At 39.6% G+C, this 25,127-nt stretch overlaps 1 protein-coding gene across 1 annotated transcript; it reads right to left on the reverse strand.

Annotated features, from left to right (window-relative positions):
* Nucleotides 1-1,316: 1,316 nt before the first annotated feature.
* paplna (papilin a, proteoglycan-like sulfated glycoprotein) lies at nt 1,317-23,412 on the reverse strand. Its single transcript, XM_085391957.1, is given in 28 exon segments — nt 1,317-1,983; nt 1,985-2,115; nt 2,651-2,826; nt 3,290-3,398; nt 4,328-4,455; nt 4,862-5,008; nt 5,171-5,216; nt 5,970-6,097; nt 6,193-6,351; nt 7,704-8,169; nt 8,714-8,840; nt 8,952-9,036; nt 9,233-9,431; nt 10,292-10,372; nt 10,582-10,732; nt 10,825-11,001; nt 11,811-12,015; nt 13,898-14,024; nt 14,128-14,251; nt 14,710-14,882; nt 14,959-15,039; nt 15,216-15,339; nt 17,012-17,142; nt 17,303-17,405; nt 17,712-17,772; nt 20,835-20,938; nt 21,019-21,081; nt 23,160-23,412. Coding segments are annotated over 27 exon segments (3,624 nt in total). The 5' UTR covers nt 21,070-21,081; nt 23,160-23,412; the 3' UTR covers nt 1,317-1,953.
* Between the last annotated feature and the right edge of the window lie 1,715 nt (nt 23,413-25,127).

A 25,127-nucleotide genomic window follows, 5' to 3' on the forward strand; every position in this document is an offset into this window, starting at 1 on the left:
CCCTCCACATTCCAATGTAAGGAACAAACGCTCACTGAAGTGTAAATAAAGACCGGGGCAGTTTCTCAGCGCGAGTCTCAGTTCTGGAGGCTGCCCTTGCTAGCAAGAAATTCTGCGTGTTTCTCTTCTCTGATTTTCTACTGAAGAAGTGTTTTAGAGTACATCTCTTAACAGTGATCCTGCGCATTCCAGTGCTGTGCAGTTGGTTCAAGTTGAACGTTGCAAACCTAAGCCATGCTGCCATGTTGTTTTTAGAGAGAAGAGGCTTTCTCCTAGTAGCTCTTCAAAATATGGTATACTTATTCTGTCTTACTCTCATTAAACTGTCATGAACTTTACATTTAACCTGCTAACTGAGGCCTGTAGAGTCTGAAATGAAGCTCTTTTTTTCCCCAGTTTCTCTGTGTAATACAGAATGATCTTGGAGTCAAGTTGCTGGGACTTCCACTGCTGGGAAGATTGGCAAATGTTTTGTCTCGTCACTGTAGCAAGATGGATTTCAGATTGTCTGTAAAGTACCTCATACATTTTCCCAAATTGAAGGGCAGCAACAGTTGCTTGTCTCAGATCAGCACCAGAACACTCCAGACCAGCAAGCTTCCTAAATGTCTGCATTTATAAAGAAGCTCACACTTGCAATTGATCAGTTCACAAATGACCTCTTCATGTTTGCTCACTTTTTGTTAAATAATAACATGACATAACCTGATGTTTGTCTGAGGTTGTGTTTCCATAATCTTAGGGAAAGGGCCAGATTATTTTTTATGACATCCTAATGTGCAAAGCCTTGGACCTGAACTGTAAATATAAAGATTATTAAACAATGAGTTTTATTTTACTTAATGGCTACATTAAGTAAAATATTGCACTATACCATTTATTGTCTGTCTGCCATACTATAGCTCACAACTGTACTAAAAAAATATTAAAGATATAAGGAGAACGCTCCACAAATATACACCACGGCCAGGAGATTAAATACTGACTGTTAGCTAAAGATTGTTTTGTTTGTAGAGCCAGCAAATCCATCTTAAAGCTAGAATGTAAGTGGTTAAATTATGTTTATGAAAACAACACAAGAGCAAAAAAAGCTGATTGCTGAGAGATATTACAAATGTTTATTCTTACTGTTAGACATTGCTTGACTTGACGGTTGGAATAGATACTGCAATATGCAGTGGAAAAACATCTCTAATAAATTTAGAGATGTCACTGAATTATTTTCCAGTGAAGGTTCAGTTATGTTCATATTCAGTTTCCATCAAGTGAATGAGAAACTGTGGTTCTCATCTTGGGCGACACCTTGTGGTAGAAACTGGAACAATTCAGCACACGTGTATAACGTACAGTCATTGAAGTCAACCAAAGTTTTTATCAAAATATGACCTTTATTGTCAAATAATTACATAGAAATAAAAAAATAGTGGAAAAGTCTTGCAGAGTTTCATTATATGATACAGAAGCAGCAATGAGTGCAGCCTTGTATCAGTGATTTACTGGCATGAAAAAAGTCATTTCAGCTTTTTTAATAACATATATAAGAGTTATTATCATCACGATTCTCAAAAAACAGAGAATATATAGATCAAGTGAGAGCATAACTCATTTTAAAAGGTGTGGCAGAGTAAGAACGAGTTCATCGTCTCATCACATTCAGACTTTACAGGTTTACGTTCTATTTTAAGGCCCATCTTTTATCGTTCCATAAGATTCCCTGAACACCACTTACTTTGTAGCTTTAACTACTGTGCATCTACAGTGATCCGTCCCTTTTTTAAGATTGCAATATTCAAAGACATTTCTGTACAATCTGCTCAGGGTTTTTTGAGTCCTTTTGGCAAATGCAGCAGCTCGTAGTCGACAGCTCGAGTTTTTTAGAATCTAAATGGGAATTCAGATCCCACCCCAGTGTCCACCACCACACATCACATAGTTTTTACACCCTCTGTGGCTTTAACCTGGTCGACCAAACCTGTCGTTTCTTCTGCGAATGCCTGGTGCAGCTGGCACAGCAGAAACTGGAGTAGTATGAGTTGGAGCAAAGTCGGGCGTAAACTATCAGCTCACAGTTGGCAAGCTCAGGCTGGTCCAAACATTCTGGCGGGAGGTCAGCGCCTGCAACGGCACAGTAGATAGGGTTTAAAAAAAAAAAAAAAAAAAAAAAAAAATTAAAAAACCCACAACATTAAAATTTAAAGCCTGAGCCATGAAATATTTGCCAGAAAATTCAATTTCTTTTTTAAATGGAGTGCTTATGATGAAATACAAGTTTATTAAATATTAATTTGCATATATCAAATTAATTTAAATCATTTTAATCTGTTAAAATGTAGATAATATTCAGTAATTTTTCTGCAATTGATTTCTTAAAAATGTACCGTGCAGTTTATGTTGTTTTTTTCAGGAGGAAAACTCACACTGGTGATTTAGAAATCTAAAGAACTCAAAGTCACTCACATATAAAATATGATACACTTGACTTTAAAGGGTTAAAGCAAAATCATTGTTTAAACTCAAGCTAAAAATAAATAAATAAATAAATAAATACATGATGACATCGTGGCGAATAAATAAGTCAGTTCCAAGTTCAGTTTTTCTACTTTCCCTCTGCAGTGCAGATAACAGGTCTGAGCTGATTTAGCGTTCTCACCTTGCTGTGTTTCTTTAATGACCTTTACTTCAGCTGTGGCGCTCACAGAGTAAATGCCGGTGTAAGCGTTGCAGGTGTACGTGCCCTGATCAGAAGGCTTGACATTATTAAGGATCAGGCTGCCGTCAGAAGACAAGAGGATGTTGCGCCCATCTGGACGCACCGGTACACCATTTCTGTATTTAAAGAGAGCAACAGGAAAGGTTTAGGTACATTATTTAAATGCATTCAATAGGCACTTAAATTAAAAATCAGTTCACTCTTTTTAACGCGTATATTAATGCATGCATGCTCTGTAACTGCAAGTAACAGAAATACAACTCATGGCTTTATTTCTGGATTTTAGGGCCATGAAATAAATAAGTAAGTAATAGTAATAAGTAATGATAAGTAAATAATGTCAGTGTTGATGACAACAAGAACTGGATTTATATATTTTTTTGTAGACAAATATCACCTTATTTAACATTTAAGTCGTTAAAGTTATAGGGTGTATTTTTGGGTCATTTTTACTTTTATTGGGGATTCTTTTTGAATGCTATATAACCTAAAAGTCAGACAGTTTAACAGATGTTTCATGCATCTCTTCCACTTATTCTTAATGATGTCTAATAAAGTAATAACAATGTCATTTTTCACCTTGACCAGCCTATATTGACGTTGTCTCCTGACACCACACAGGGAAGCATGCCCGTGCTGCCTTCTGACACTTGGATGTTATTGGGAGCTGTTGTGATTTTCAGATCAGCTGGACAAAGAAACCAAGAGAAAAGATCATTAATGTCACTTTTTTCTTACAATAAGTTTTTACCGTTTAATCCTGGGTCTTGCCCTATGGGTAAAGTTTTTTGTTTTGTTTTTTTATAAAAAGGCAATAACAAAAACACCCCAAAATAAAATTGGTCAACAGTTACTTAAATTAAACAGAAAAAACTGCTTAGCTTTATCTTATTACACCCAATGCATATTGTAAACTGAAAGACCCAAAAAAAAAAAAAAAAAAAAAATTGGGCAAAATATTAACAATAATGTTTCATAAGCAATAATAATCACACTCCAGTTTTATATTTGTTTACTATCTGATGTATAATTGTTGTTTTTAAATAAACTACACAGCCTTACTTCCTCATAACACTTATTCCACATGTTTATTGGTCTGACAGAGAAATAGATTTATTTATCATGTGATCAACTCAGCTGTAAAATCTTAGGAATGTAAATTCAGAAATAATATGTTCATGGTCTGGATCATATGAACTGGATTAGTGTTTATTTGGTGTTCCCATACAGTCAGTAATGCATTGAAATGAAAGGAAACAATCTGTTTACAGTACGTGTTAGATTTAAAATATCTTTGGTTTTATATAATAAAATAATAATAATTTAGTTTTTACTATATTTCTATGAGATTTCTACTACAGTTCATGTCTATTAACACACACTCATACACTATTTCAGCGCTGTTCATTGTATTTGAACAGTGCAAGCAGAGAGAGAATCAGGCAGTCAGTGACATTTACTGATCTCTGCTGGTGATTATCTGAAACTGCAGCATCAGGTTTCAGTCTTACAATCATAATTTCCCTTCTGAGTTTGATAAGCTATCTATCTATTGCACACAAGCATCCAAACAGTACATGTTTAAAAAAAAATGATGAGGCTATGAATAAAACTCACGCTGGACTCTGAGCTGCAGCTGTCGCTGCTCCAGCTGCTGCTGGTTGGAGGCTGTACATGTGTAGACACCGGAGTCATCAGACTTCAGAGGGCTGATGATGAGGGTGCCATCTGAATGCTGAGTAAACCTGCAGCACAGCCATCAGACAGGACCTCAGTTTACACCGACTTCTTCGTAAATGACTCATCTTTATGGTTTAAAATGATAAAGTACCGAGACCCTAACAGGCAAACCAGGGCAATTTATACCAAGCCGGCTTTAACAGTGTCTGCATCTCTTGGATAATAAAACAATCTCAAATGGATAAAGACAGATCAGGTTATTTTCTTTAGACTCCAAAGTTCAGCTTGAATCAGATTTATATATAAAGTGGACTAAATAACTGAGCTATGCTAACTGACATCACAGCGGTAATAGATCTCAAAAATAAAAATACTAATAGTAAGAACCATGGATAAAAATCAAAGAACTTTCACTGCTAGCAATGTTTTTAATAAAGGGTTCATAAATTTCTGAATGTCTTCAATTATTACCTGGGATCACTGATTATCTGTCCATCTTTAGTCCACCCAATGCTGACAGACTGCCGAGCTGAGGAGGGGACAACAGTGCAGGGCAGTCTGGCAGTTTGTCCTGCTCGCATTTCCACCTGGGCTGAGCTTGAGCGCTCAATACTGAACCTGACAGAAATTACAGGGAAGCAAAGACAATGTGAAGTGATTCATTTATACTGTTAGAAATAAATCAGAATACTGAGGTTTCCATGTGCCTGAGCTCTTAATATCTCCAGAAACCGTAAATAACCATCTTCAGGTGCACAGATCCACAGATATTCTTCTCACCTTGCAAATGGACCGTCTCTGGGAAGCGAGGTAGAAGATGGTCCCTCTGTGGCCGAATACACAAACACAAGCACATATGAATGCTCGCAAACAATTCAACACACAGAGTGAGCACTTGCACAATGTCATTGCATAAACACCAAGTGACTTTGCAAGATCAGCATGTTCTGACACAACCTATGACATCAGAGCTTTACCCCAAACTTTCTACATGTTCATGTGACAGACTAATTGGGGTCAAAGTCGGTCAAATTAGCAGTTTGACCGAATCCAGCCGATTGTATATCAGGGTGTGAGAACGTCATTCCATGAAAAAAAAATCAGCCTCCCAACTGACCCCTTTACAATCAGGCGCAAATTTTTACAACTTTTCTCTTTTTATTGAAGCAAAATGTTACATTCACACAGACTCTATAGTATATATAGGATGTAATTTCACACAGATTCTCAATTGAGACCATCTGAGACCCCTCTATAGGAATTTTGAAACATTTCTTCAGGTAGATTTTACTTTTCCCAGGCTTGAATTGATCGATTAAAAGATCTTTATCACTCTGAGCCTCTTCCAAAATATGCCATTTCCCCTTTGTCAGCAAAAGTCACTCTGTTGACATCAACTATAAGAATATGTAATTCAGATCATGTCCCATATATCAGTTTGTTTGGACTGTCATAGTAATGTTTTCCAAATTCTTCCACTACTTTGTATCTTAACTTACTTAACTTCAGATATAATTATCTGCAAGTGAACCTACCAGTCTTGTTTTGACCATAGAGGTTGTGGCTGAAATGTAATTACCTGAGACAGCCAGGTAAATGTAGCGGTGGTCTCTCTCTCGTTCTCGAGTGGCCACACACAGGAACCAGCCAGAGTCCAGCTTAGAGACAGGACCTACTAACAGAGAGCCATTGGGCTGTTGGTGATGCCTAAATGTAATTAAAAATATAGATATAAATAAAAATAGCAACAGGAAAAACAACTTTAATGTAAATTAAGTCACCGAGTACGTTTCTCTACATACCTGTGAGTTGATAGAGGTATACCATCCCTCCTCCACTCCACGACAACGGTGGAGGAAGGTGGAGGGCTGACTCGGCAGGGCAGCACAACTGTTTGGCCAACTAAAGCCTCGACTGTGGATGGGTCGGTCTTATCAATCGTTACTCCCCCCAGAGTCAAGCTGAAGAATAGGGAGTGATAAAAGGAAAGGAAACAGAAGGAAAACAAAGGAGAAGAGAACAGGAAAAAGGAAATGTGAAAGGAAAAAGGACAAAGGAAGAGACATTTGGAAGAGGAAAAAAAAAAAGTCACTTTATGCTCCACTGTTGGTACTTTTATCAGCAGCTACCAAAGCAAGCATAAAGAGCGCCCACAACCTGGCTTTAGGAGTTTGTCAGATAAAGCTCAGAGAAGAGAAATCCACATGCAGCCCAAAAAGTGACGAGACAAAAAGTGCAAAAAAACCCAAATACAAAATACTACGAACATACAAAAGAGACAAGGACACCTTTCATGTAAAATACCCAAACACCACTAAAGAAATCTAAAACCATCTAAACAAGAAAGAGAGATTTAGGGACCACACACATAGGATGACTGAATTATCACAGCAGAATTTTTATTAGTTTGATTTCATGACATTTAGGTGAAGACACCAAAGCACAGACGTGATGGTGGTTACTGACACAGAGAGGTAGCATGCACAAATAAGCACCAACAATAATGACTGACAGAGAGCAGTGAGTCCCAGAAGCATTAAACAACGTTGATGTCCATATAAGGTGTGTGAGGTCTGGTGACTTCTTCTTGATTTGGTTGAGGTTAAAGGAAGAAATGAGGTGTTGCGACATAAGCAGGTGTGAGAGTGAAGGTCTGTGGAGCTGGAAAGAGCTGTGGCTTCATTTTAAAGCAAGAGTTTAGATTATATGAGCATCGAAAGAGTCTACAAAGACGGCATGTTACACAGAAGCACAGTACATTAAGTATTTTGTTGAACAAAATCCAGGAAAAATGCGAAAGGTTGTTGAAACTCAACACCAGGCTGGAAAGCACACAGCCTGATTTACTTGTGGGTGAGGTTGGGTGTGGTCAGAGGTGTGCTTTGTTACACCAGATGTTACAGGCAAATGACACACCCTCCATCTGCTGTGTCAGAAAGAGAGCTTAACCACATGGAGGGTAAGACTAAGTAAGCTATGTTCTCTGTTTTGTTCCCTGATAGACTTTACTAAAGAAAGTTTTAAAAAAAATTTGGATTGCATAAAATATAATTTGCTTATATATGATTTTTGGTTGCTTCAGCTCCACCGTCATATTTCCAGGATGGGTGAATGAGGCACATGATTTGTCTTTTGATTGCGTTTCCATCTCCTATAGCCCACTCTTTGGCCCTGCAGGGTAGAGTGAACTGGGGCTCCTTCAACATGAATTAGAAGGCTCTGAACAGCATTACGAGGCCAGTAGTGGTAGTAGTGGGGTTGGATCGGGTAGGGTTAGCTTTTCACTGCTCTCCCTGGGTCTTTGGGGTCTTACCTCGCAGCTGGGCCGGTGTGCTGTGCAGCTGTGCCATGTGAAGGCCGGCGTACCCGCAGGTAGACTCTACCTCTGTGGGCATTAGTGGCTGCGCTTGTAGCCTGTCTGCTGGTGCTGCTGGTCGAGCCACGCTGGACTATGAAAATCCTCCCCATGTTGCGTGACCGCCCATCCGTTGTAGATCCTCTTCCAGCTGAGGTCTCTGCTCCAGTCGTGCTGTGTTCTCCAGCTGCGGTTCTTGTAGACTCTCCAGAGGGAGCTGCAGGCTGCGGGGCCTGCCAGCTGGGTGCAGGTCGTGGACATGTCCGTTTGCACTCTGCTAGGGTCATGAAGTTATTGCTGTTGCCGTGGCATCCTCCATACCAGAAGTGCACACATTTAGAGGAGATGACATCGAAATGGTACCGGGACACCCAACTGCTGCAGGAGCCAGCAGCACGGGGCAGGGAGCAGATTGATCGCTCAACTGCACAAAGACAACACAATGCAGATCAGCTGTTTGTCATTGTCAAGCATTTTCTCAAACAGGGCTGTCTTGCATAGATGTATTGTGCAAATACAGAGGAAAAACAATATTATAGTATTTTTATCAAGTATAATTTGAATGTTTGTGTTCAGTATTACTACTAAAATGTTACAGTTTACTGCAGTCACATATTTGTTTATAGTCAGTTTTCTTACTACAGCACTATGGGGCCTGAGGAGTAAACATGAAAAACAACTCCCATGTTTTGTACTCAGTAAGTGTCCTCTGCTGCATACCATTTTTTGTTTCTCTGTCTGATTATTTCTTCTCATATTATGACTGCCAATTGCTACAACACCATCATGGCCAATATATCAATCATGCCCATGAGATGCAGGTGATCTAGATCAACTGGATAAAAGCGACTGTTAGAGTGACCTCTAAATTGGAGCATCTCAGTAACCAACAGCACAAAATTATATCTTAACTGGAAATAATATAAAAATAAAAAAAGATTTCTCTTCATTGAGTTTAGAAAACTTACTATAATTAGGAGGATTGGGGCAGCCCTCCCCATTGGGTCCTCCTGCAGGTGTGGTGCGGTCATAGCAGCAGCCATAGGTGGTGGTGCGGCATTCTACTGCATTCTCAGTAGGGAGAGAAGGTGTAACCTGAAAAGGCATAACACATGAAATAAGGCAATATTTTCTCATTCTTTAAAGAATTTGACTGACATTTGACTAATGTTTGATTCATTCAGACTTTTGTGTGCTTTTGCTTACAGTTGGTGCAGGGTTCACATACGCCGCACAGCCTTCCTTATTGGGGCCCTGAGCAGCCGTCACACCATCTTCACAGCAGCCATAACTGACACACAGAACAGGAAGAGAGCAAGAACAGTTGGTATTAAAAGTTTGAGCTTCTGGTCATGTATAATGCCACATAGTCCCTGGTTAGTAACCAAGTCAGCGACCTTAAAAAAAAAAAAAAAAAAAAAAAAAAAAAAAAAAAGGCTCTGCATATGACCTCAACTGCAGTGCAATAACAGAGTGCAGGTGGATACCTGGTCTGAATGCAGGATGTTGGGACAGGAGAGGGAGCTGGAGCTGATGGGCAACCCAGACCCTGGGGGCCTCTGGCTGAAGTATGCCCATCTGAGCAGCAGCCATAATAAGACTGGCTGCAGTGGAGAGCCGGGGCGGAGCTGTGAGGGTCGTAGACTGTATTCGTCTGGGTTGGATCTCTTGTCTCAGGCCTGCGGGCTACAGGCAAAGCCAAGTGAGTGGTGAATTCACGCATTGTACATGCAAAACAGACCCCATAGTTCACCATGGTTCACAAGACAACACCATACAAGCAATAGGGACGTTCACACATCGGTTGAATAAACAATAGAGTCTGTCATTGTGTTTGAGACCACACAGTGAGTCTGTACAGGATGCTGAAGAACAAAAAAAATCCATACTCCTTTTGTTTATGGGCTAACAAAGCAGAGGAAATTATAAAAGAAATGATGATCAGCAATCTGACGTAACAATCTGAAGGAAAATAAACAAATAATTTCACAAAGAAAACTGCCTTTTTTGGAATGAAGCAAATAAAATTTCAAGTAGTGGCATCAAACTTAAAATTCCTGACCACTGGGATAGCACATGATGCTGAACATGCCAGAAACGCCACTGCCAGCACTAGCACACTTCAGTGCTTCAGAAATATTTTAATCAGGCCAACAATGACCATGGAACCATAAAAACATGTCAATCAGGCCCAGATAATTAGTGCTGGGACAGGCTGAATGGGGATGAAGGGGGGTGGAGGGGTTGCTGGGGACAAAGTGACAGAAGTTATATCAGCAGAGAAGAGGGGATGCTGAGCAACAGCAGGGCAATCACACCTACAATTAGCTTTTAATGCTCCAACCATAATAAGAATATTGTATGTTTTGGTAGTTTTAATTGTTAATAACTGGCTGACAAGATGTTACCTTGGTGATGTCACATTGAGCTTTTTCAGTGGTTTTTTGTTTACTTTCTGAGTAACTACGTAGCTAAAAATGCTTACGTACTAGCTTATTTTCAATGCTGATGTGATTATGAGATGCCTTTGAGAGGTAGAGTCTAACCTGTTGCGTGATCTGGCACATAAGGCTGGAAGCCAATCTGAGTGCTGTCATGTCCCCGTGGGTCCTGAATGCTGGGGACGACTGCACAAAGTGTGGATAAAACAAACGCAGAACAGTGTAAGCATGCAACTTAACTGAAGACTGGCAGCAGTCACAAAATGTTAAATTTAATTTTGCACATTGTATTTTTAGATTGCAGTCTATTAAGTAAATGGAAATTTAACAACTTAACTTGAGAAATAAAATAAAAACAGGTGCATTGTTTATTTGCTTAGTTAGCATTTGCTCACCCTGTGGGCTGTAACAGGGCTGGGTGTTGCAGCGCTCCACTGTGAGTGGTTTGGGCTGGGTGTTACACTGGTCCACAGGGTACAGGTTCCTCTCCTGATCAGAGCAGATCACCTGGCGCTCTCGTGAGCCAGATCCACAACTCTTAGAGCACTGCAGGAAAATGGAGAGAGTTTTTCACCCATACAGCTGCTATAACTACATTTATGAGTCCTTGTTTGGTTGCATGTGTGCATCAGGTTTACCAGTCCCCAATCTCCTACGTGCCAGCTGATCTGTTGGGGGCAGGGGGCCATCTCACATCGTTGGACAGCGGCCGGGCGTAGCAAAGCACTGCAAGATGTTTCATCCAGCCTCGTACCATCTGAACCCATACAGGTCACTTCTCTGGTCTGCTGACCTGAACCACAGGTCACTGAGCACTGCAAACACAAGGATTATATATCAAGTGCATCGATTACACTTTTTTATAAAGACCCAAGAAAGATGAAAATTTTTAAATATAACCCAACCTTACATGTTTGTGTGGCATTTTAACCTTATAGTCAAATGTGCTTATCATGTAATTTTACATTTAGGACTTTCGATCTGATCTGAGGTTTCTTCCTGTGAAGAGGGAGTATTTGCTTCCCACCATCGCCAAGGTTTGCTCATAGAGGGCTGTTTCCAGAATACTATGGCATCTTACAGTAGAGAGTGCTTTGAGGTCTGTGTTTTGGTGATTTGGTGCTATATTAAAAAACTGAAGTGAACTGAGTTGAGGTAAGCCACTTTTTTCTAGAAACAAATTACTCTAACAGAGTGTAGATTAGATACCAGTGTTTATTATAGCTCAGTAAAGCAAAAAACAGCTTCTCTGCCTTGTAGTTAGTTGGATTAACATATTATTTATGGATAAATGTTTAGGCTGGTTTAGGGACTGCAATTAATACCATCTTCACTCTCACAATATATTACATTTGTTCCCAGAGTCAGAGGCCAGAGGCTTTTAAGTATGCAGCCTATTTTTTCCAAAGTAATCGACACAATAGCCAGAAACTGTCAGAAATTCTCTTGATAAATGTGAATGCTCTTAAAGTTCTACTTTCTTGATATCTTTTCCATCTCTTCTACATAACACGTAGAAGAGAGAGCCCACATTTTTACTGTGTGCTGGTTGTATTTTTTCTTTATTTAACTTATTTGTAAAGTCTTTTACCAGGATTTAAATAGAGTTCTACAGTTTGCTCACCGCATTCCATCCAGTCACATGGTACTCAGCACATTTCTGCATGTTGCAGGTCTGCAGAGAAGGAGGAGCGTCAGCGTAAGCGGCACAAATGGCATCCTCCACCACGCGGGGTCCCGAGACATCATTGGAAACACACTGCACACTGCGCACCTGAGAGCCTCCACCACAGGTAACTGAGCAGGCGTTCCACTCCCCAGTTTGCCAGCTGAGAAAACCACCAAAAGACAAGAAACAGGAGTCAGTCTCTTTGCTGCCGATATAGACACTGTACAGCTGACCATACAGCATACACAGCTTCAGCCAAGAGGAGTGATGGGAAGAGTTTCGTTCCAAAATCAGGAAAAACAAATGAGTTGAACAAATACTGTCCAGTTTGACTTCACTGCTCTTCAGAGCCGGTTTTTTACATTTTACTTTAACTATAACATAAACATTTCTTCGTCAGTACCTGACCTGGGACATAGTCTTCCATAAAATCTTTAGTAGATTATGTATATATTTTAAATGTTATTTTTGGCTGGATGCATGGATAAACTAATACGGGAAAGAAGCGTTATAATTTTCAGCAGTGAGAAATACAAAGACATTTATTTTACTTTTTTTTTTTAAATGAGCAGAATAACTTGACCTATGACCTACATGCTAAACCTATTTGTGTTAACATATCAGCATTTTTTTTTTTTGACTGACAAATTCAATAATTATTTCATATTTGATGCAAATCGCTGTTTGGAATGAAACCTCCGGATGCCTTTAAAAGGCTGCGCTGCTGTTTGAACAAAGCCTCTCACATGCAGCTAGAAAAACTACTAAACCCCTGGACACATACACACTGATAACAACACTTTTAGAGACGGACATCGAGACACCAGCTGATCCCAGATGAACCTCAGACAGTGTTTTTCTCACTATAATAGCTTAGAACCGGCACTAATGGGGCTGCTAGAAGCATAGGCAGAAGTGAAAGCAGCAATAAACGGCATTTAATTCCTCGCATCTCCGCAAATTAAGCATCTACTGATTCTGGCTTTAGGTGTTAACTTTAATGGATACTGAGGGTGCAGTTAGAGTCACTTGAGCTACATAAACATCTCAGGTTTCTAAGCTGCAGCAGCATGAAAGAAAAGAAAGCAGGAAATACCAGAAAGTCATAGACTAAAGCGACTATTTACTACTTAGCACTACTGCCGTGTCCCAGCCTGAAAAGTACACAATCCCCAACACCCACGGCATGACGATCTTTAACCTCTAAGCGCCTCACAACACATTGGCTACAATATTGCACAGGAACAGAGAGCTTTACAGTTTGCTGAAGAGATCAGGCAGCAGCCCAGCTCAGGAATCAGACACAGGTGCCACAGCTTAAAGGTTAAAGAAGAAGAAGAGTTGGCTCTTTGGGGGGGAAAATGCTACATCCAATCATCCATCACTCACTTTACAAAGTGCTGGATGTTGTCTAAGGTAAATGAGGGTCATTAAAAGGTTGAAAAGAGATCTCTGAGCTTGACAGTTGCCCCATGCCTTCATCCTTATCTCACATGGACAGAACAGACTTGGCACTAAAGACGGACTTGACTAGAGTCAAACACTTCTAAAGGGGGAGAGATCGCGCTTTCAATCAACATTTCTGGTCATTTTTGATATTTTCAGCCCAATTTTAGGGACAAGTAGCCAAAAATGATTCGTTGTAAAAGTGTTTGTTTGACAGAAAGTATGGAAATGATCTAAGAGAGCTAATAAAAGAATCTTTTCAAGGAAATAAGTGAAAGTGTTTAATTATTTAGATCTTCCCCCGGTGTTTGCAGACACCTAAAACTCCTCTACGAGCGCTGAACATGGGTTACCTGAACACAGAGGCTCTAGGCCTCTTTGAGGATCTCAACAACTGTGGTGGATACAGGTACGCCATCCTTTCAGACAGGCATAACATACCAACAACAGTCAAAATACTGCTCTGGGAGTCATTTATGGTACTCTTTAAATTCATTCATTCAGAGTGGAGCAAAGTAAACTCTGGAAACGTCTAAAATTTAGCTTGCATTTACTGAAATAACACATTTCATTTGAGAAGTTTAAGCATTACTTACCTGCGGATTTGTGGGCATGGTTGAGGGTTGCATGTACGGTTGCTCTGTGGCCTCGGCAGAGAAGCACAGAGATAGTCAGGATAGGCCTCATTGTCGATTGAACAGAAGACCAAACGAGACTGGTAGCCTGATAAAGGAAGGTATGGAGCTATTATACTGTCCAAAAACAAGGATGTTTAAAACATTTTAAATTAAATTATGCTGGCAACAAATAAAAGTTGCAGTCTAACCTGATCCACACTCTTTGCTGCAAGCAGACCAGGATCCATAGCTCCAGTAGTAGCCCTCTCTGGAGCGTCCATTTGGAAGGTAGTATTCATATTCCACTCCCTGATTGGGCTCCTGGCTGATCAGCTGAGGGGACAGGGTTAATTTTAACTCCTACTTTTATCCACACATCCAAAACGCTACCTTAAGTTTACAATTTTAAACAAACACTTATGGCATGAAGAAACTAAATGTTTCTCTTTTCTGGAAATGTTTCTCATATATTTCTGTGGCGGAGGTGTGGTCCCTGGCTCAGCTGCAGGGGAGGGAGCTCAACGGGGCGGTGCCAGCGAGGCAGGTGAGAACACAGCTGGTGGCATTTGGACTGATGACAGTCTTTTTCCCCTTTTAGTGAGGGAGGAGACGAGAGAGGGGAGGATGGAAAGCTGAGACCAGTGCAGACCAGACCGTGGGTCGTTGTATAAGAACCAAAACAAACTTGACACCTGTGAGCACAACCATTGTGTGTGTGGAGTGCATTCTACAATTTCATATTTATAACCCTGTGAAGTCTATTTGATCATGAATGGTCATTTGTTTTTTACCTCAACAACAAGTGGTTCAGTGGTGGGGCCACGGCCGATGATGGTTTCAGGGACACTGTCGCCCTCAGCTCCTCTCTGGTAGTACAGCATGGTGCCGCCAATAGGTGTGGCTCTGGAAAACTCAATTACCCAGTGGCCATTGAGATAGTACTCTCCACGTAGATTCTTGATAGCTGTAAAGAAGTTGTAAATGTCAATTATTTTGATTATCTTGTAGTGTGTTTTCTAAAAGGTCTGACACACACTTACCGAGGTAGTTACGTGTGGCATGTGTCTCTCTGATGCTGATGGTGGTGGCTCCAACGGGGATGATGAACATCTGGTTGTAGCCTGAAATAAAAGTGGCAAAAAAGAAGAAACTGGGGTTTAAACTTCAGGAGAGGATTTAAATGACACATATTTAGATGATGATGATTTATGACATTTATCAGGTACATGTTGGGTACATATATCATTTGGCATATCATTTGGGAGTAAGCGTGACCAAATTATAATATGAATCATACCGGTTGGCAGGTCGCGGGCAGTGAAGCTGTTCTTGACACGGTAGCAGGACTGGCCGTTACCCCCGCACTGCAGACAGGGGTCCTCCTGCTGAGGAGACTCCAGCATGTTGTCGCAGCCCATACGCTGATGAAAGGAAAAGTTGGGAAAAAATGATCAAAAAAGAAGATGAAAACCACAGTTCACCTCAACCTGTATTCTGTGTCATTTAGGTTGTCTTCTGCAGATATAAACAAGCACAAATAACATCATTTAAAAACTTTAAATCTTGATCTTAATAAAAATCAGATGTGTTCATCTTGTAAAATTCCTGTCTTTGTATGACAACTGTCAAAGTCACGACTCCACTATAATAGAGAGAGATTAGAAATCATCTCCCGAGAATATATGTGCTAAAACATTATTTCTGTGAAACGTGTAGTTTGAAGAAAAACATGGTTGGAGGTGAAATAATTGAAAATAAATAAATAAAGACCCGAGAAAAGAGTGGATTTGGGACAGCTGTTCCCTTCAGGGAAGGTGATAGAGACATGAAGTCAGAGGTTAAATTGACGAGGTTTACTCATGAGGAAAAAGTTGCAGCAATAATTGCATGAGAAAAGAACAAGAGCAGAAGTGTTTGATGTTATACAGACTGAAGCTAATCTTTCATCCTGCTGCTCAGCTCCACTGATTGTGTCCTGTCTGATTAACGAAGTGATGCTGCATAAGCAAACCCCAAATCATGGATGGGCAGACTAATCAAATCATTAGACCTAACTGGCAACTCATATCAGGCTATGTGTTGCATTTTTTAAATAAGACCTCTACAGCTCTTCACATTCCTTTAGTGTGTGGTAAACACCAAATTGCATATGTTATACATACTGTATGGTATTTGAGCTGCCACCTGCAGGGCAGAGAGCAGAACTACAAAATATGTGCCTTGCAACTTAGTTAACTTTATCATTGAAATGTTCATGCACACATTTATTAAATTGCAACCAATATATTTTTATCAATCATGTTTTCCCAAATAGATTTTGACCTCTGCTGGACACTACGTATTCTGCATGCAAGTATAAGGTAATGTACTTTTAGTACATTACATTTAGTACATTAGTTCAAGGAGTACTTTTAGCTGTCTCCTTGTTTCCCAAGAGGTCACTACAGCGGATGGATTTTCATATTTTATTTGACACCACCCTCCCATTTATCCAGGCTTGGGCCAACACTAGGAGTAGACTAGCTTGCTCCCCATTGAGGCTGGCTCTCAAACCAGGGATCTTTTGTGTGTTTTTGTGCGTTAACCACTGCATGTAGCTATTACTACTGCATATAACTGTGTTATGTGCAATTATAAATTGCTTTAACACGTGTTTTCTTGTCCACATAGAAACCCCAGATACAAATCACACGTTCGTGTCAGGTATAACCGGGGTAAAAATGTCAGCAGGGATTGCCCTGGGGGTAAGTGCTGAGGAGAAGCCAACAGGAGCATGTTGAGACTAAAGAACTTACAGTACACTCATATTTGGAAAGTTTACCACTTAAAATAATACAATAAATTTCCCGTTACATAACCTATAACAGACAGAAAAGAATACTTATTATTAGAATTATTAATACTCTTTCTCAAGAAGTATGGAGTAATAAAAAGTTACGGTTTCAGGACATTTTCAGGACAAGTTGGAAAACATAGAATTACATTTAGATGTCACAAACCTCCTTCCTACCCTCTCTGTTTTCGTCACCTGTCAGATATTAATTTCTTTGTGTGTGTGCAAGTGTGTGCGCAATATTTGGCGGGGCATCCTACCCTGCACACTCCATCCACACAGATATCCGTCCGCCCTGGGTGACAGGGCGTACCATCAATCACGGCTCTGCGGTGGCGGTAGAAAAAGTTTTCCCCTCTTGGCATGCAGTTCAGCTCACAGGGGTTCTCAGCTATCACAGAAATAAGGCTAATTTTAACAATTTAAAGAACTTAGAAATACAAATGCTCACAAATAGCCGGTGCTTGGCAAATGTCACAAGAAAATTCAGTCAATAGTATACATAATATGGCCTGTCAAAGCAAACTCTCAGCTTTGTTTTTGTTTCTGACCTCCGTAATATGGAAGCCATTTGTAGCGTTTCCCGTGGAAATCTGTCCCATCAAACTGGGAGCACTGCTCTTCGCGGAAATCTCTGGATCCCTCTGGACAGTCCTGAGTTGAATAAGGAGATGCAGCAAAGGTCAAAGGTCAGTAATCCTAAAATAACTACTGTATTGTATTTTGAATTAATACAAATTCAAAAAATATATTTACAATGTCTTCTTTAAGGAAGAAACACACTTTTGTACTTTGATTTGCCTTAGGTTTTAGTGCATCATAGTGATTATTGCTATCAAGTTATCGTGTTTAAAAAAAAGTCCTTTGATATATAAAAAAAATTTAGAGGTCTAAATATAAAAGTATACATGAAAATAAAAGGTTGACCATTAAAACCAAATTAGTTTCACATGTGATCACCTGGATGTTGCAGGACCGATATGACTTGTCTGGTCCCACACAGTTGTGCCCTCCATCCTCCCTGAGTGCAAATAAAATAAAACATGAACATGACATTTCATGTAATACTTTTATGAATGAACCCTGATCTGCCCGATATAGTGAGAGCAATTTCCACAAGAGTAGAAGAGACTAAGACCTCCTGACTGACTTTTATCCTTGCTTCTACTACTCCTTATGCTTTAAAAACACTCCACAACATCATAGATACATTTCTTTAGATGCTTTAGAATCTAAAGCATCTAGGGTTGCATCAGGGCTGCCCAATCCCAGTCCTCGAGAGCTACTATCCTGCAGCTTTTAGATGCATCCCTACTCCAACACAGCTGAATCAAATGGTTTGATTACCTCTTCAGCATGCCATCATGTTTGGCAAAGGCCTGATAACAAGCCATTCATTTGATTCGGGTGTGTGGGAACAAGGATGCATCTAAAAGCTGCAGGACGGTAGCTCTCGAGGACCGGGATTGGGCACCCCTGCTTTAGATGCTCTGTGTTTCTTAATGACCACTTCATTTAAATTTGTATCACAGACTTTCTGTTAAAAGAAGATGTTCACAAATAATCCTGTCTTCCTTCTCTCACCCCAACCGCCCCTCCCTGAGCCTGGTTCTGCTGGAGGTTTCTTCCTATTAAAAGGGAGTTTTTCCTTCCCACTGTCGCCAAAGTGCTTGCTCATAGGGGGTCATATGATTGTTGGGTATTTCTCTGTATGTATTACTGTAGGGTCTGCCTTACAATATAAAGTGCCTTGAGTCAACTGTTGTTGTGATTTGGCGCTATATAAATAAAATTGGATTGAATTGAAAATGGGCTGACGATCCAGTATAAAGTCATTGCCCTTAACTTCCCATCAAACTTTCTCACATCTTTCCCAAGTAAAGTTTCATAAAAACTTGACAGCTTCTCATTGCGAGACAAAAACAGTTAATGAGTAGGTGCAATGAATGTATGCAAATACAGCAGAGACTGTCTGCACAAGCAGAAATAACAAGTTTCAGCTCTGACATTAAACAACATTCCTCTTTAATCTGTACCTGTTAAAAAAATGACCTCTCAGCACAGCAGAAACCTCAACATCAACATTGCTAAGCCCTAGTTTTGCACAGACATCCGTGCACATGCCAGTAAACTGCGAGATAGCAGACTGTTTCGCCACTCACCATTCCAGCACTGCTGATAATTCATGATTTAGTCATCTTCAAAAGTACCTGGCCTTAAGCCGTAAAACAAGACATGCTCCTGTCAGCACACCTGAACTGAAACTAAAACATGTCAAAACAACGGCTTTTCACTTAATAATGGAAAACAGCACATTGGCAGCATTAAACACTACTTTCAGTTTAAAATGATACAAAACAGAAATGTGGAAAAGTGGCAGTTATTCATGCAAAATTATTGATTGCACATAATTGAAACTGATTATAGCCCCGACTGACAAAATGACAACCCCAATCATGCTTGTTTTTCTTATGAATGTGTGTACTTTTTTTTTTTTTTACTAAAATGAATGTATGGTGAGACGTGGGAGTTCCTGTAAAGCACAGAGGGAGCTGTCAAATCACTGTGTTTAAAGGAGTGATTCAGCAAGCCTGGCAGACAAGACATGACAGAGTTCATCTGACTGGCAATGGGTAGGACCTCTTCCCTATTATTCATCATTTTCCTAAAGAAGGGCTACAGACTCACTATAAGGCTCTGACTCACTGGCTGACTGCACGAACATGTTGAAAACAAGCATCAAGAGACATCAGACATCAAAACACTGCCATCAAGCTTCTACAGAGATGTAGAAGCTGCACAAACAGCTATATCAACACTGTATGATAAAAACAACATATCTAACAGCTTGTGGTCAGGTAAATGCAACAAGATATGACACATGAAGTAAAACAAAGTACTTAGACCTGTTAAAAACAGCTCCTCACAGACTTGTTCTGTCTAGTGGGAATATTTCTGCGCAAAAGAAAATAAGACTTGTTGTTTTTAGAAAGGTATTCAGTATATTAAGCTAAATTATAGGCCGCTGAGATACTCCGTCGTCTACTTTACAGGAAGACTTTTGTTTTAAGCCTCTTTGATAGTTTTATTTATAGCGTGGCTATATTAAGATTGACTTTTTTCTCTATTTTTGTAAGGTACACTGGAGAAAACGAGCGGAAATGCAGGAAACAAAGCGGGGAAGTGACACAGGGGAGAGAGGCGGGGGTGTACCCTGGACAGGTTGCCAATCTAAGGCTAACACAGAGAGACAGACAATCATTCCTGCCTACATTCTCAACTATAGCTTATTTACTCTCGCCAGTTCACCTAGCATTCACTTCTTTGTCTCAAAATGAAATGATCCGTCAGTGCTGCCACAGCAGTCTGTCACACACCTGAAATCCTTCAGCCAGTAAGTTAACAATAAAATCTACAGCTATCCATCCATCCAGTTTAATCCCAATATCCAGGTAGAATTTTGAATGCTAGTTTTATGTGTAATATAGTATCTTTACTTCAATTTTCTCATATTTGTATCTCTGTAAAAGATCTGAGTACTTCTTCCAAATGGCAATATGCCAGACGGCCCCCAGCAATACTGCAACATTTACGGGAAAAGCTGGGAGCGTGCTTACATATTAGTCACATGTGAGAGGAGAAGCTTTAAAAACCAATCCAAAACGAAAGAAAAACTGTACGTGTTACTTAAATGTAACAACACGTGTGCCGCAAAGGAAACCTAAAATGTAATGTTGACTTTTAAAACCACTACTGAAGCAGAAAAATGGCAGCTCGAAACGTTCACTTCCCACCTGATCCTCTTCAGCAGACAACCGACAACACACAACACAGAGACGTCCTTTTAATATTAAAGGGCCCCTCCCTGCAGTGTGTTTTTGGAAGTAAGACAAGCCGACATCCTCGTGACTTCAAGGCATTCTTTCACAATAAAAATACACAGTCTGTGCCCGTGAACCTCACAATTAGCTTTATTCAAACAGGAAAAAACTCTGTGTGTGTGTGTGTGTTATAAGTTTATACATGTATTTATGTACATCAAGATGCATTAAAATGGATAAAGTTAATGTGCAGAAGACTTACCTGTGAGTAATACAGCGCCTAGTTCTCACAGTCACACCCCCGCCACAAGTCCGACTGCATTCTCCATATGGACCCCATGAGTCCCAGTAATCCACACTGGGCCCCTGGGTGCAAAATTAGACATCAGAATTTGACAAAATTACTTTTTTTTCTCAGTGTTTTTCTGTATTAGCTGGGAAATTACCATGAGAGCTGGAGTCAGGAGCAGCTGTAGGATTGCCAAAGGCAGGAGCATCCTCGTTATTCCCTGGAAAAAAAAGAAGAATTAAAGGGCATCCAGAGTTAGTCACTGTGACTAATAAAGATGACTGCACATGCAGCAAACTTTTTCAAAAACAAGCCAAGAGTGAGAGAGAAACAGTAATTGATTAGGCGCACAACAAATGGGTTAACACAAGCAGAACAGAGCTCTAAGGAAGAGGGGAAAAGACTAAGCAAAACACTGCCGGCTGACACTCAGTAGACATCATTTTTGTTGCCTTGCAGCATTTCCTAAAATTTCCTAGTACATAAATCAGTTTGTGGTGCTTCTGCACTGCTCGTACTTCAGTGTTGGGTACTTTGACAGTTTTACAGACAGACTTTTACAAAGTTTTTTTCCTGGCAAAATGCAAAAACATTTACTGGCTCATCTTTAGATATGCATTGTTTTTCTTAGTCCTCTATAACAGTAAGTTTAATATGTTTTCCACTGGTCCAAATAGTGATTATTGAAAAAATATTCACCAAATGTATGACTTGTTGTTCCAGTTATTGTTAAAACTGGACATTCACAATCCAAAATGCGCATATAGTGACAGGAAGAATGCGGACATGAAGAAAGCCTCTTTAGGAAAAACACTTTTTATCAGATGTCCATCACTTCAAGCGCCAGCCTTATCATTTCCCTCTGCTATCTCATTGCTTAATTGCTTAACTGAGCTAAAATGTTTCCTTTGTTGCATGTGGAGAGGCTGTTTGTTTGTTTTGTTTTTACCAGGGCAAATTGCATGTTTCCTGCCTCTCTGAGAGTGAGAAGGGGGTTGTCTGTAGCTGCCAAATTACCCCTGACCGCTTAGCCATGACCACCAAACTGAAAGGAAAGTTACTTCACAGCAAATACACAAAACAAAGCAAAAAGGATGGCCGTGCCCAAGTGAAGAGAATACAGGGTGTCAGCTGGTCTGTCTCAGACATATATACACAAACACTTACTGAGCCATAGGGACAAAATTGAGTAACTTAATGCGGTAATTGGCCTGGGTGGGGTTAATCTGAGGCTGTTCTGTCTGGACCCGCAGCAGTCCTTGATGATGAAACCAGCACCTCCACATAAAACTTGTCATGTCATTTACTACTGGAGTGGTAACTGGTTTCATGAATGAGTTAATAAAATAGTTAATAAAATACAAATCTCTGATCCAAACCCTGTAATGTTTAATTGACATTTTTATAATTTCTATTTATTGGTTTTTTTTTTTTTTTTGGGGGGGGGGGGGGGGGGGGTTGCTTCAAGGCTGGTTTGTATTTTTTTTCCCTTAATAACAATTAACTATTTTTTTAATGAATTCATTTTACACCCATCAACAACCACATTAATCGTGAATTTCTGCTTTCATTTGTTTCGGTGGGTTCAGCTATAAATATTAGTTCAAAAACAATAATTTAGAAATAAACTCGCCAAATTAAGCACTTTCGAAAATAAATAGAAACACAGAAATACCCCCACAGAAACACATCTAATAAAAAAAACTTCATATCATTATATTATAGCTTTATTAAAAGTATTACAACATATTAATGCATCCTGAAACAAAGCACTAGAATCAAATATTAATTGATTAAAGTTTTAAGCTAATAAATCTTAGTTGTTTTAACAGCGATTGTAAACTGATCCCGACTATAATCGGTCACTGATCTATTTAGAAGTTCCCTATGAGATTCCAGCCTCGCTCCCTTTTTATTGTGCCGGCTCATAAAGCCTTTATCCTCGGGCGATTACATGCTTTTATCCAACCAAATTAACAATTATTCGCCAGTCAGCGAGGGCATGCAGTGTCTTGTGTCCTCTGTACTGTGGGTGAAGAATCTCTGCATCAGGCACCTGATCAGCCGGGAAAATTATAACAATTTAGCCTATTTGTGCTATTTCCATATTAAATAATAATAATAATAATAATAATAATAATAATAATAATATTAATAAAACATACTATTAAAATAAATGTTACCTCCTATGGTACCTCAGTGATATTTACAAAAGCACTATCGGTGACTCGGTGACCGTGAACAGGTTAGTTTTAAAAACTTGAAGTAAAGTCAGGTAAAATAATGTTGGATCCTCACCGTGTTCAGCGGGTTTAATAATGTTTTCTTGGAGTTCCAACCCGTCGGACCTTGCAGCGCGCAGCAGACCTGACAGCTGGTTTCTCTCTCTCCGAGTTTTGACCTGAAGATGCTACCGGTGCAGTGTCCTGGATATATGAGGAAAGTTATCTGGGAGGAAACCTCTCGCTCCCTCTCTATTTCTTTCTTTCTGCCGTGCGCCCAGCCTACGAGGAGAAGAGAAAGACCCGTTGGTTAAACCTCCTCCGCGTCGTTACCGCGCCTTTTAACCAGGAGCTCATCCAACCCGATTACAGCCCCCCCTAACTGCAGAGGAGGGAACATTTTACTCAACATCTCTAATTTCAGACTGTAATAAAAAAAAAAGGGTTAATCAGCATGTTCGCTTGTTCTAGGCTCCCCACAAGCAAACGCTAAAAGAAAAAGACCCGCTTTGCTGTAACCAAACGCGTTATTATCATGCTCCCCCACTGTACCCACCGAACATGTAACACCAAGTTAATCATCCAAAGTCGTGGCTCTATTTCAAATGCTCAGTTACAAATTGTAAAACTGAAAATAGGTCCCAAATGTTCCCTGGATTGTATGTTCAGCAGGAATGTGTTGGTTTAATCTTTGTGTTTTACTTTTGCCTCTTTATGTCTTGAGAAATTGCGCCTGAGAAGAGAAACAGCCAAAGACATTCAAAAAATAATAATTACATCAAATATAGATTTCCTTTTTCAGAAGAAAAGTTGTACATTATGCTAAATTCTCTGTGGGTTGTGTGGTCTGTTACTCAGAACTGCAATAACAGAAATCCAAGTAGACTAATATAGAAAAAAGAAGTCACAAATTACAAAACATCCCTTTCTTTAGTTTCAGATATCCAACTTATTACCGCACAATCAGTCAAGATGTACACTGAAAACTGCTGTCAATAATTCAAAAATCCGATTTTTTTCCTCTTTTTTTCTTTTTACATTTTTTTCATAATCAAAACAATTTAACAGACATATGTCTAACAAAGTGTTTTGATGACCTCTTACTCAAACAAAAAGAGATCATCTTAATTACAATCACCCAATTCTTACAGTTCTTACAGGAAAAACAGACTGAAGAAAACTAACTAAAAAAGACACCTGTGTAGTTTGATAGCACCAAAACGTTCAAGGCTTTAACAGCAGTAAATATACCTGTAACAGTTTTGTCAAATTACACTGGCGTGGATTAAAAGTCCACCTACATGCCCCACTTTGACATATATTTGTGCAACTTTTATAAGTTGCCACTTTACCTAATCCCCCAGTCTTGTATCAAAGCCTCTCTGGGTGTCTTCCAGTCCCTCAGGGTGATTTGTTGTCCAATCATAGCAGTCATTGTCCAGTGTTACTTGGGCCCCAGTAAAATTGGTGAACATTTTTAAACTCTACAACTCTTAAATCTGATTTCAAACTTGACAAAAACAGTCTATTTGTAGAATTTGGTGATTTAATTTTCAAAACTTACTGAAAATGTTAAAACTAGAAGATACGAGCACAAAAAGGTTGTTGTTTTTTTCCTTTGGGTTTTAAATGCAAAACCAGATCTATAAACATCTCCAAGTATGTAACATGATTTTTTTTTTCCATCCCACTTCTTCTTTTCCCAACCACAATGTGAAAACTCCACAACCATCTAAAATTATATAGTTTGGGATTCATAAAAATACAGCTTGGGTGTGATTTGTAGTTGTTTTGAGCCAGCTTTCTACAGTTGACATCATTTGTTTTTCATCCAGAGAGACACTGTGGTCCAGAAACCTTCCTGAAGTGTTTTGTTGCTGAATCTTTGGCTCCAAAAAGCGCTTTTTTCTTCTTACAATGAAACCTCATTTTAAATCTTTAAGCCAGACTGAGTGGCTCTCAAATCTAAGAATGAATATGTAGAATTTCAGTTACCTTCATCTTTAGTGCAAACTTGGCAAACCTAGCACACCTCTCACTCTGC

The sequence above is a fragment of the Rhamphochromis longiceps genome, linkage group LG19 (assembly GCF_057381845.1).
Source record: "Rhamphochromis longiceps isolate RC_006_pf linkage group LG19, R_longiceps_female_GT1.1, whole genome shotgun sequence".
Classification (NCBI taxonomy): domain Eukaryota; kingdom Metazoa; phylum Chordata; class Actinopteri; order Cichliformes; family Cichlidae; genus Rhamphochromis; species Rhamphochromis longiceps.